A 13,981-nucleotide genomic window follows, 5' to 3' on the forward strand; every position below is an offset into this window, starting at 1 on the left:
CACCCCTGACTGCATCTTTGTATAGCAGTGTATTATTTCTTTCAGTAATATACTGAGAGGCAGCCCATTTGGCTCTATGTTAGGAAGGACACAATACTGTAGGCTAACATTAATAACAGATATAGGGACCTCTATTAGGCTGCTGAGGCAACCATGCATCACTCAGCTTCTGATGGGCTTACAGAGGGACATCCCTCCTTCTGTAAAATCATTTGTGATTGCTATTGTTACAGCAGGTACCTACTAGTAATGATGTGGGCGCCATTCCTTAGCTTACCTAATTACTATGTCATAGATCTGTATCTAGAAACATATACAGTAATCAAAGTTGTAAAAAATATGCATCCATCAAGTAGATATACATAGATATAGTCAATTGACATTTATTATATGTTTATGAAATGTTTCCTGAACGGCTTTCTTAATATCTTTATTCCTCAGACTGTATATAATGGGGTTTATAAAAGGAGTAAATACAGTATACAGCAGAGAGAGGATTTTGCTCATGGAGAGGGTCAGGACTTTTGTTGGAAGAATATAAACACTAAACATAGTCCAGTAATACATGGAGACCACAATGAGGTGGGAGCTACAGGTGGAGAAGGCTTTCTGTCTACCAGTAGTGGATGGGATCCTTAAGACTGTTGTAACAATATTAGTATAAGACATTACAATGATTGTAGTTGGGATTATTACAATTGGAGTTCCCATTATATAAACCTCCAAATGAACAATGAAGGGATCAGAACAGGAAAGTTCTAGTATGGGGACAAGATCACAGAATAAATGGTCAATGATATTGGGTCCACAAAAGTTTAGCTCTGATGGTGTTACAGTGACAATAAATGAAACAAAAATACCCAACAACCAACACATAGCGGACAATTTAGAAGAAAATGAAATTGTCATGACAGAGGTGTAACGGAGGGGATTACAGATGGCCACATATCTGTCATAAGACATCACTGTGAGAAGAAAACATTCAAATGTTTCTGAGGCACAGATGAAATACCATTGAGTAATACAATTGACAAATGTAATCGTTCTCCCATTATTCAGTAGGATGTGGAGCATATTTGGAACTATATTTGAGGTCACCAAGATGTCACTGACGGACAGTTGTGAGATGAAGAAGTACATTGGAGTGTGGAGGTTCTTGCTGGTGGACACCAGGGTGATGATCAGGAGATTCCCACATATTGTGGCAACAAAAACAACAAGAAATAGAAGAAAAAGCCCATTTCTGAAATGTTGACTGCCTTGAAATCCTAAGAGGAAAAATTCTGTGACCACAGTCAGATTTGTCTGCAACTACAATACAAGAATGATGAAAACTTCAGTAGTCTTCAACTGACATTTTTTTTATACTGTATAAAAGGTTATGTCCATCATAACAATTAAAATATAATCTGACCCTGGTCTGTCCCCGATACTGAGATAAATTCTCTTCTTCCTTTCCTCAAGTATTATCTAACTCCCCAATCCTCCTTTAGATATTATCTTCCCCTCCTCTCCAAAACCTCCATCTCCCTAAGTATCATCTCCCCTCCCCTTGTGTCAACTCTCTCCCCTCTCCCATGTAACATCTCTCCCCAAGTATAATCTATTCTTTAACTACCACTTCCCAGACTTATCTCTCTGCATGAACAACACAGGCCTAATTTCATCTTCATGAACAACAATGGACCAGCTCATTGAGATCGCATCATTAGTGGACGGCTGCTGGACACTGGGGTACCACAAATGGAGGGGCCTGCACTTTTTTTAGATCTGATTCCTATTGAAAACCTATGGGATCAGCTGAGTTGCCATGTAGAGGCTCATAACTCTGTACCCCAAAACCTCAATGATTTGAGGGCCGTCTTTCATGAAGATGCCATGCCTCAGCAGACAATAAGTCGACTTGAGAACAGCATGAGACATCGTTGTCAAGCTGTAATTGATACTCAAGGCCACATGACAAGTTATTGAGACACTGACATTGTGTGGGGGTGTACCCAGCACTGGTGTTGGCTTTTGATTCAATACATTGTTTGAAATGAGGAAATCACCATTGCAGCTTCTACTTAAATGCCCTACTTTTATAATGTAACATCACTTTATCGTGAACTTTTTACATTTTCCTTAAATTTCTTCCGAAAACCAAATATCCCTAACTTTTTGTGAATAGTGTATGATGATCTGTGCTGAAAAGTAGCTGTGTTCAATAACAAGTAACAAACAAAAACAATCCAAACATTATACTGACCATGTGAGGGACAGCCTCCTCCCAACATCGTTTCATCCAGAGCCTTCTTCTGGGGATTTTCCTCAGGGCCGAATCAATATACCCCCTCTAGTAGGAGGAAATAAAAGTGCTTCCCATGCTGCCCTATGAAAAGATTCTCAGAATATACTTTTGGATAGTGTACCTCTTGTTGAGAGATCATTGACTGCTCCACATTTAGCTACTACAGACTTAAAAACATGTTGTCCAGTTGATAAACTTTGAGAGGGGCCATGTCATTTGTCTGAGAGAAGCAGGATGGTCATTTCGACAAACTGCCCGCCATCTAGGTAGTTGTGATGCAGCTGTTGGGAGTTGTGGGGAGTAGTAGTTAAGTGAGGATGTACACACATGATGAACAGGCTCCAGATGGTCCAGACAGACCATCAGTGGAGAGGATTGTTTGATCTGCAAACAGGGACAAGCAGGTCCCATAGTTTTATTGTCCACCATCTAAACCCAGGTAGCACCTTCATTGTGTGGCATCCTGCTTTAAGAGTTGCGTGTACTGCAAAGTGCAAAACTGTACCGCCCAGGATAGAGCCATAATATCTCCAAAGCAGACCAGATGCAAGAGAGGTATAGAGAAAGACCTGTATAGGTGAGCAGTCTTAAAAAGCACTTACTGTACTTGACTCTATGGCATCCATGTTCAAGAGAAGCCTCTAGTGCCTTAGCACACACCAAGCAGTTTGGCAAACCCATGTAAACCTCTACATCCCAAGGTGGAAACGTGGGTAAGCAACCTGTCAAATAATGTAGCAGAAGAATTTACCTGCCACGGAGGGGAACACCCATATTTTTTGAGAGAGAATATTGCCTAAAGTATTACAGCCCACGTCTGGAAGCTAAAGACAGTTAATAAAGTGCATAGTAACAAAGATTGCCTTAACCATCTAAGAGGCACCTCTTAGCCTTACCTGCGCAGCCATGAGACCTGCAACATCTGAGGATACTGCATTGCTGTGCAACCTCATTAAGTCCATTACAAGTAAGACCTGTCCTGAATTGTCTGAATCTGAATCCTTCAGTAAAGAAACAGTTTTGCTTCACAACATTCACCTCATCATTGCTTCCCGTAGTACATTTGCAATGCAAGGTGTTGGCATCATGACAACAGGGACCCTGCCATGCACCGTAAAACCCATAACATAAATGGCACCTTGAGGGCAGGAGGATCTTGAGAATCCAAGTGTGCTCTGAAGAGAAAAACTGGTCGCCCCTTTCCATCACTGCACGCTGATCCAAAGAGCTTCAGTAACATGAGTATGACTATCGCACCCATCCAGCCACTTATATGCGCCCCTGCAGCCTAATCTCTGCAATTATGCACCTATGTCTCTGCCACAACCATTTCCAGGTGATTAGCAGAAGGAAATTTGGTGTCATGGGGTCCATTATATGCAGTCCCAATAACTTTCGCTTCAATATTCAATATTGTAATCACTTTTTTCTCGCTGTTAAACCTTGATTTTAAAAATATGGGCGAAAATAATAGCTTCTAGGTTGAGTAAGTTCCTTCCAAACCTGATAGGGCCAGAACAGGCGGGGTTTGTAAAGGGAAGAGAGGGCAGGGACAATTCACATCGAGTTTTCCACTCCATCCATATTGCTCAAACAAAGAAAAAACTACCATTAGTGTTACTGGGAATTGACGCCGAAAAAGTGTTCGATAGGGTGAATTGGAGTTTCATGAGAGCAACTCTTGGTAGGTTTGCCTTGCCAGAGTCCTTTATTGATGCAATATTCACCCTATACGAGCAGCTAAACGCTAAATTAAGAGTTAATGGTACACTTTCACCAACATTTGAGATTACGAACGGCACTAGACAAGGATGTCCTTTGTCACCTACCCTGTTCATTCTAGTGGCCGAGACACTTCTGCAAGCAGTCAGACAAGACCCAGAAATAACAGGCATCAAATATGGAGGGAAAGAATTAAAATGCACGGCATTCGCTGACGATCTTCTCTTCATTGTAACGAATCCTAGGGTAGGACTGCTCAGTTTACTGAAAAGGTTAGAGGAATTTAGTAAAATATCGGATTTTAAAGTGAACACGGCTAAATCGGAGATCCTGAATATTACACTTCCAGAGGAGGAAGCAGTGAGACTAGAGAGAGTATCCCCATTCTGCTGGACTAAAAATCCCATTAAATATCTTGGAATAAAAATTCCACAGAAGCTGGGAGACCTTTTTAAGTACAACTATATACCCTTAATAGGCTCTATTAAACAACTTCTTCAAAAATATAATATACCATTTCTATCGTGGATGGGTAGGAAAAACATTATCAAAGCATATATAATGCCCAAGATCCTATACACTTTACAAATGGTACCCATACACATCGAGTCACGTTTCTTTGAAGAAATGAGACGCCTCCTTTCTAGGTTTTTGTGGGCAGGGAAGAAGTCGCGTTTGTCATATAAAATCTTGATAAGGAGAAGAGAAAGAGGGGGGCTAGGAATACCGGATGTGGGTACATATTATAAAGCAATCCAAATACAAAGATGGCTAGAGTTAGTGCAACCACTGAGAAAGTCAGATGTAGGAGAACTATGTGAATATAGTATGGGACATTCATTCCAAAAATATCTTTGGCTCCCCAAAATTAAGAAAGACCCGGTAGAAAGCATGGACCCCTTGTTTAAGGGAATTTACACAACGTGGAGCTCAATGAGGGATATTTTGGCCCCTTCTCCATCTCCACTGATGCCAGCAAACCTCCTCCCCGACTTGTTAGAGATCCCAATAAATGTATTCCCAGACCTTTGGTCCAACCTGGCCAAAATTGGAGTGAGAGATTTCATGAGAGATATAGATCATCACTTAAAAGAACAGCTCACTGAAACACTTAGGAAATCTCCAACATTCTTCCTAGCGAATTCACATATAAACTCTGTGTGCGGGAGAGCTGCGAAGAGATTCTCTTTCCAGAGACCCCTTACTGATTTGGAAGATCTGCTGAAAACTGCCCAGACAAAGCGAAGGAAGATCTCCGAGGTTTACTTGGTGCTGGGAGGTCAGGGTGAGACCAAAAAGCCGTCTTATCTACTGGAATGGAAAAAGAACTAAACATTGTGCTATCAGAACAAGAGACAAAGAAGATACTAGCAACGTCACACGGGTTCTCACAATGTGTACGATTGCAAGAAAACCATTACAAACTCCTTTCTAGATGGTATAGAACACCAGAATTTTTATACAAAAGAGCTCTTTCTGAATCCCAGGAGTGCTGGAGATGTGGGGAGGGGGTAGGATCCCTATCACATATTTGGTGGGCTTGTCCACGTATCACTAAGTTTTGGGAGGGAATAAACAAAGCAGTTAAAAAGATAGCTACATCAGATTTTAATATATCTCTAGAGATAGTAGTTCTTTCAAAACCCACTAGTCACTACTCACCAACAAAGAAAAACCTCATGACCCATCTGATAGCAATAGCTAAGTCTCTTATACCATTGCACTGGTTAGACACGCACCCTCCCACCCTTCAAGAATGGAAAGCAAAAGTGGATCAAATTTACAACTTTGAAGAAATGACTAGCTGGATAAACAGAAGACATGATAGCTTTAATAAGATATGGAACTTATGGGAGACAGTGAAATCTGTAGTTTGAGCTTCACATAGGGGCTTGTGTGTTAATTGGGAATGATACAACAGAATATTATGAGAACAAGTCCTGTACATCTGAAAGCGATTCAGATATTACTAAACATGATATGGGATACTAGGCTATTCCCCCCCCCCCTGCCCACTCCTTCCTTCCCCTTTTTCCCCCCCTTTTATGTTTTATGTTTTATGTTTATGTTCTTCATAGAGGATCCGATTATATTTTATAGAGTAAGATCATAGCAAGATAACTGGGACTTCCCAGTATAGAGGGGCAAGAGCTCTTGTGTGCAGATTGAATAAGATACGCTTTTATAACATATAACATTCCATTTTAATTTAATCTGCACAACTTTAATAATATTCATCGGTTGCAATGTTTTGGCTTCTGTACCGAACTAATGCCTTACTGATGTTACCTGTTTGTACGGAAATTGCTTTTCATGTCTGTAAATGATTTGGAAAATTTAGAAAATAAAGAATTTATAAAAAAAAATAATAATAATATTGTAATCACGTTCATATATCATCATTACTAGAGATGAGCGAATTTCATATTTTGAAATTCGTTCACACTTTGTTTGGTGGTAAAAGGAAAACTGCGTTATGGATTCTGTTACCACAAACCATAACACAATTCTATGACGGAATGCATAGCGGAATGTGGACTGGGATGGTCCTGGTGCACTTGGCTGACCTTAGCACTCAGGAATAGAGTGAAGTTCTCAAAATTAGATTCAGTGGCTTTGTCGAATTTCTTTGTGAGCAATTACTTTGGAACAAAGCCCATTTCTTTGTGAGTAGCGGGCGCAATGATAGGGAGCAGTGATGGTGCTGCAATCATCGCTGATCACGCATATTAATTAACCATAGAGTGCTGGGGTTAATCTGTTAAAAAAATTAAAAAATACCTTATCAATTAGCTTGCAAAGAGTCTGCCATGGCCATCTTGATTAGAGATCCAACGCAAAATCTTGTGTGGTGTGTGATGACGTCATCAGGCTGCCCAATGTGGGGATGTCATACATTACCACTCACAAGATTTTGCACAAGAACTTCAATCAAGATGACCGTGGTGGATTCTTTGCACGTAAAATGGTTGAGGCGAGTATGTTTTTTTTTAACCGCCATTTTAGGGAAAATTTATTCATTACCATCATAAAGCGCAAGGAAATTCAGCTTTGCGTCAAATTTAATTTTCCATCAAATTCGGATCAAAGTCCACTTCATAAATATAGATTCGCTCAACACTGCTCAGGAACACAGGCAGGATCAGGAAATACACAAAACATTAAAATACAGGTCTCTGGAACGACAGGCAGACTGGAACAAGAGTAGAACACCAGACTGGGTGACAAAAACAGAACTAAACTGAGATCAAACAAGCCAGGAACACAAAAAGACCACAGCAAGAGCAAGGTCAGACATGACAACGGACCCCGATCAGACATACAGACTGGCAAGCACTGGACAGAGAACAGAGCAACAGAAGCAGATACAGGAATCCAAAGCACCCGCAGGTGCCCACAGACAGTAAGAGGCATTAACCTCCACAGAACACTCAGCAAGTAAGGGCAATGAAACCGTGCACAGAAAGGAGAGACATATACGATGGTCATGTTCACACCACAAGGTATCTGCAGCCAGTAGATATGAGACACGTGGCCCTAGATACACACCACTAGCATCCGGCGACCAGCCCACAGGGCATACAATGAAACACATAAACAGAGAAAAAGACTTGGGACGTCTTCTGATTTTCCATCGGAACATCATTTTTGGAGTGTTCCTCTAAAATCACAACCTAAAAAAGAAATGTAGAGCAAATGCCCATCCTCTGTAGGCATAGGTATTAAAAATACCAAAAACATGGCTAGGAATTCTGACTTCTAAAGGAATTACAGACTCCTGAGAAGATTAGTTTCCTTGTGACTTGTCAAAATAAGAAAATAAAACTAAGGACTACTGAAACATATAAGAACACCATCCTCTGCAAGCTCCAGTGACTATAGTCAAACAGCTGTCTTCTAGTGAATATGTAACACCCCAGAGTAGTGTTAGCACTCCTGCACCCTGCTACTGTCTTTATTGGGCTAACACCGATGCCATGTGTTTTGTCCAGGTCCTTCACACTGTGCATTCCTTTATCTTTATAGATTTTTATACATACAAACATTCTAAGATCATAAAAACCAAGTGAACATACATGATTATTTTATATATATAGCCTATACACCATCCCAAGACCACGCCCCACCCTAGATAGCTAGAAAAAAAAAAGTTATTTCTTCAAATTCCTCAATTATTACCCCTATTTGGGGTCTAGCAGTATCCAGGTAGGAGCACCGTGACACACATCAAGAGACATTTAGGCGGCACTATACCACTCGCTATTTCCTACACCTGGGACGCGATTTAGATATATAGAGGGCCCTGGGCTGAGGCGCCTGTTGCAAATACAGAATGGAAAAATGAGTCTGATAAATCTGAATATATCAATCAATATGGACACAAATAACATAGTATACAAGGTCGAAAAAGGACATTTGTCCATCCAGTTCGGCTTGTCATCCTGCAAGTTGATCCAGAGGAAGGCAAAAAAAAAAACTGTGAGGTAGAAACCAATTTTCCCCTCTTTAGGGGAAAAAAAAAATCCTTTCCGACTCCAATCAGGCAAATAATCATCTATTATTATTATGTCCTTACCTCATATGTCTCCTGCATTTCTCTACTTTCCCATTGATAAATAAAATACCAGTACATTAATGAAATTCAGATTCTATGATATGAAGTGATCACCATTACAGAAATAATGATGTATGAAGTAACTACCGGTATATATACTGTATATAAAGACAGTGGAGGGAAAGGACTGCAGAGAAGAACTCTGAATTGCCATCACGTCATTGTCTCCTGAGGAAGAATCATCTGATAATTAGTTGCTCACAGGAGATCACAAATGTTTCCAAAGTGAAAAGTAAAACTTTATAAAATGCATTTTAATTTCCAAAAGAAAAAAAGTTGAAGAAAGTAAAAACTGCAGACAAGGAGTGGTGAGTGTCCACTGCGATCATTTCTCCATAATGGAGGGTTACATAAAAATTAGCAGGTTTATTACCCCTGAATTTGACCACTAAGGTATACTAATGCCTATCTCATAACAAAACGCTTTTGTATTTTATATATAAAAAGTCTACGAGAACCAACTAAAGTTAACTATTTAACAATAGACATTTTCATAGGTGGCACCTGTCACTACTTTATGGGGGGGAGATGAATAAATAATAAATAAAAAAATGAATATTTTTGGATCAATCAGTTAAAAATTGTTGTCACTTGCCGTGTTAAAGAAGAACTCCCGAGAAAATTTTTATTTTCTTACCTGATGTAATCTGTAATGAATGTAATTATCTTACCAATGTCTGTATTTGTGAGTTATACCTCCCTTCTGATCCTCAGCTGTGTCATGTGACCAGCAATCAGACTCTCCAACTGACACAGCATCTAAAGTGTGGACAGGAAGTCTGTTTCTCGTTGTATTCCTATGGAGCCTCACTCTCAGTCTAAGGGCTCATGCACACGACCGTATGTCCTCCGAGACATACGGTCCGTGAGAGGGCCATATGTCTCGGAGCGGCATACATCGTGCGCACGGGATCATGATCATATGAGTGCAGGACAGTAGTCCCGTAGTCAGCCCGATGCGCACAGTATCATAGTAATCTATGATGCTGCGCGCTCCCATGCGCACGATGTATGCGGCTCCGAGACATATGGCCCGCTCACGGACCGTATGTCTCGGAGGGCATACGGTCGTGTGCATGAGCCCTAATAGGAATGAATATAGACGTAACTGACTTCCTGTCCTGTGTCAGTTGGAGGTCAGAGAGTTGGTCACAAGGCACAGCTGAGGATCAGAAGGGAGGGGATAGCTCACAAATACAATCACTGATGAAAAGATTACATTCACTATAGATTTCATCATGCACCTTTCTAACAGGTCAGAGAAAGAGAATAAAAATTTGTGCGGGAGTTCTACTTTAAGTATCTATCTGAAATGGAATATTATTTTATAGGGTTTCAGAACTATTTATTGACTTTTTGCAGTTGTTGTGCGACCATAGACTGCAGAGTAAAGGGGCTGCCATAGGAATAAATGGGGTTGTAGTGTGAATTGTACTTTTGGTGTTACCACAACACGCAAATCGCAAAAAATCCAACACTGCTACATTTTTGCAATTTTTGTGTGTCAGTTGCAGAAAACGTGCATCTCACACTGCATTCATATTTCAGACCTGCTACACCACTACCATATACTTGGACTGATCTTGGTTTCTATGTCACTTTTACTGTGCTTTAATAGATTATTCAAGCTAGTTTGGTATATGTCGAATAATATTTACTTATGTTTGAATGAATTTTCTCTATCCTCTACTCATAGAGGATTTCAAAAGGTCCCATAGCAAAACTTAGCAAGAACCAAACTTAAAGAGACAGGTAAAACTCATAGTCAGAAAAAAGCCTAGGTGAGGGCAGACAGAGTACGAAACGGGTCCAAGGTTAGGGCAGACAGCAAAAGGTCAATAGTGTAATCAGGCACAGGTAAATGGGCAGAGGCTGGTACATGGTCAGACAACAGAACAGTACACCAAGCAGTGAACTCAGCAAGCTAAAGAACCCTATTGCTCAGGCACCCTTTCACTGTACTCCAGGGGACTTGCCAGCCATTGGCTGGTGAAAATGGGACATACAAGCGGTGGGAGCATGTTCACACACTCTCCAGGAGAGGGAGGAGAAGACTAGCTGGCAAACAGGCCACAGCATGCAAAACAGAATTAAGGGGAACTAGTTAGTGTTGAGCGAACCCGAACTGTAAAGTTCAGGTCCGTACCGAACTTTGCGAGTTCGAGTACCCGGAACCGAACCCGAACTTTGCCGGAAAAGTTTGGGTTCGAGTTCGGTGTTCGGGCATTTATTAAAGCTTTTGAAAGGCTGCAAGCTTTTAAGCTGTGGGCACTTAGAACCCATTACAGCCATGCCTAGTAATGGCATAGCTGTGATTGCCGGTGAATCATGTGACCCAGCATCTATACAAGCTGGATCACGTGTTGCACCACCCTTCAGCTCTGAGTAGTGCAGGGACAGGAAGCAGGCAGCTGAAGTGAGGGAGAGTGTCAGGAATCTGGCTATTTGTTTTGTGGGTGACCTATAATGATTTTTTGTGGGTGCAATACACCATCTTTGCACCCCTGACACAGAAATATAATAATAAATCTGGTTGTTAATTCTGTGGGTGACCTATAGCGATTTATTCTGTGGGTGCAATGCACCATTTTTGTACCCCTGACACAAAAATATTAGTTAATCCGTCTGTTAGTTCGGCCAGTGACATATAGCCATTTTTGGTGTGATCTCTGTAGTCGGGCGACTTTTTCTAGAAAAGCAAAGGTAATGTCACGGATGGTGTACAGGAGACAAGATGATACAAATAACATACGATGACTCACTGGATCCACAACTAAGGAACAAAAAGGGAGACCCCTGCAATCGACCTGCCGCTCTCCCTTATTGCTCAGCCTATGCGACCACTCTAAAGGTGAATGGGCGCATATCCACGTACCTCGGCTATCTGAACCTGAAGGCCCTACAATAGTGAGGGGACACGACCACCGGCTCCCTACACAGACACGGAGGGAGTCAGGGTCACCTGGATCCAGACAACAGAAAATCATAAATACTAAAACAACACTTATCTGCAGACGAACTGAGAACTGGTAGTTGGGAGCTGGGAGCTGAAGACAGCATGCACACTCATTCCAGGAAGTTGTATCAGCCACACCCAACTACCTTATGGGGGAGAATATAAAGGTAGGTAATGAGTCTGACTGCATGACAAGTGAGATAGCCTAACGAGGTGAGGAACAGAAACCAAAACAAAGAAACTCAAGGGGGAGGATCTGAACGGCTCCTGTCAGAACTTCTCAGCTGTCTGCTTGTGACAGTACCCCTCCCTCTAGGAGTGGACTCCGGACACTCAGGGCCCACCTTCTCAGGATGGGACCTATGGAAAGCCCTGATGAGGCGAGAGGCCTTAATGTCCGTCACTGGGAGCCACATCCTCTCCTCAGGACCATAACCCTCCCAATGAACGAGGTACTGGAGGGAACCGCGGACAAGACGAGAATCCACAATCCTAGAAACCTGAAATTCAAGATTCCCATCAACCATAATCGGAGGAGGAGGCAAAGGTGAGGGTACAATAGGTTGAACATAAGGTTTCAATAAGGACTTATGGAAAACATTATGGATCTTCCAAGTCTGAGGAAGATCAAGACGGTAGGCAACAGGATTGATGACAGACAGGATCTTGTAAGGCCCAATAAACCTAGGACCCAACTTCCAGGAGGGAACCTTCAATTTGATATTCTTGGTAGACAGCCACACCAAATCACCAACATTCAGGTCCGGACCAGGCATACGTCTCTTATCCGCCACACGCTTATATCTCTCACTCATATTCTTTAGATTATCCTGAATATTTTGCCAAATAGATGACAAAGACGAGGAGAATCTGTCCTCATCAGGCAAACCAGAAGAGCCCTCTCCAGAGAAAGTCCCAAACTGCGGATGAAACCCATATGCACCAAAAAATGGTGACTTATCAGAGGACTCCTGACGACGGTTATTTAAAGCAAACTCAGCAAGGGACAAAAACGAACACCAATCCTCCTGATTCTCCGCCACAAAACAGCGCAGATATGTCTCCAGATTCTGATTGACACGCTCTGTCTGGCCATTCGACTGCGGATGGAAAGCAGAAGAGAATGACAAGCGAACCCCCAAGCGAGAACAGAAAGCCTTCCAGAATCTGGAAACAAACTGCGTGCCCCTATCAGAGACTATGTCAGAAGGAATCCCATGCAATTTGACAATGTGGTCAACAAATGCCTGCGCCAGCGTCTTAGCATTGGGCAAACCGGGAAAAGGGATAAAGTGCACCATTTTGCTAAAACGGTCCACCACCACCAGAATCACAGACTTCCCCGAGGAACGAGGCAAGTCCGTTATGAAGTCCATGGACAGATGTGTCCAAGGACGGGAAGGAATGGGCAAAGGAAGGAGAGGACCTGATGGCCGTGAGTGAGGGACCTTGGCACGAGCGCAAGTCTCGCAAGCTGCCACAAAACCCTCAACCGACTTACGAAGCGCAGGCCACCAGAATCTCCGAGCAATGAGATCCAGTGTGGCTCTTGTCCCCGGGTGCCCAGCAAGGACCGTATCATGGTGTTCTTTAAAAATCTTGTGTCTCAAAGCGAGAGGCACAAACAACCTCCCAGGAGGACAAAGATCAGGAGTTTCTGACTGGGCTGCCTGCACCTCTGCCTCCAATTCAGGAAAAAGAGCAGAGACCACCACACCTTCAGCTAAAATGGGACCCGGGTCTTCAAAATTCCCACCTCCCGGGAAACAACGTGACAGGGCATCTGCCTTCACATTCTTAACCCCAGGGCGGAACGTAACAACAAAATTAAACCTTGAAAAGAACAAAGACCATCTGGCCTGTCTCGGGTTCAGACGCTTGGCTGACTCCAAGTAGGCCAGATTTTTATGGTCAGTAAACACGGTAATAGGGTGTCTGGCTCCCTCTAGCCAATGGCGCCATTCCTCAAAAGCCAACTTGATGGCCAACAATTCCCTATCTCCCACATCATAATTTCTCTCTGCGGAGGAGAGCTTCTTTGAGAAAAAGGCACACGGTTGCCATTTGGCAGGAGAGGAACCCTGAGACAAGACCGCCCCCACCCCTACCTCAGAAGCATCAACCTCAACTATGAAGGGTAAGGAAACATCAGGTTGTACTAGGATGGGAGCGGAAGCAAAACTCTCCTTGATATCAGAAAAGGCCTTACGCGCCTCTACCGACCAGGAAGAAAAATCTACCCCCTTTCTGGTCATATCCGTGAGTGGTTTAACAACAGAGGAATAATTCAAAATAAATTTCCTGTAATAATTAGCAAAGCCCAAAAAACGCATCAGCGCCTTCTGATTCTCAGGAAGCTCCCACTCAAGCACAGCGCGGACCTTCTCGGGGTCCATGC

General features: G+C 42.4%; 1 protein-coding gene across 1 annotated transcript; it reads right to left on the minus strand.

Moving 5' to 3' along the window:
- Positions 1-372: 372 nt before the first annotated feature.
- On the minus strand, positions 373-3,530 carry LOC120989921 (olfactory receptor 11L1-like). Its single transcript, XM_040418376.1, has 3 exons — positions 3,429-3,530; positions 3,187-3,291; positions 373-1,311 (listed from the first exon to the last, which is right to left on the minus strand). The coding sequence occupies exons 1-3, from the start codon at positions 3,528-3,530 to the stop codon at positions 373-375; spliced, it is 1,146 nt and encodes a 381-aa protein (XP_040274310.1).
- Positions 3,531-13,981: the final 10,451 nt, after the last annotated feature.

This window comes from Bufo bufo, chromosome 1, assembly GCF_905171765.1.
Source record: "Bufo bufo chromosome 1, aBufBuf1.1, whole genome shotgun sequence".
Taxonomy (NCBI): domain Eukaryota; kingdom Metazoa; phylum Chordata; class Amphibia; order Anura; family Bufonidae; genus Bufo; species Bufo bufo.

Excerpts from the sequence above, each read along its gene's own strand:
- LOC120989921 (XM_040418376.1), bottom strand. The coding sequence starts at position 3,530 with ATGTTACTGAAGCTCTTTGGATCAGCGTGCAGTGATGGAAAGGGGCGA. Across the intron at positions 3,292-3,428 it reads AAGATCCTCCTGCCCTCAAG|GATTCAGATTCAGACAATTC; the intron begins GTGCCATTTATG and ends TCTTTACTGAAG. Across the intron at positions 1,312-3,186 it reads CAGGTCTCATGGCTGCGCAG|TTGCAGACAAATCTGACTGT; the intron begins GTAAGGCTAAGA and ends CTTGTATTGTAG.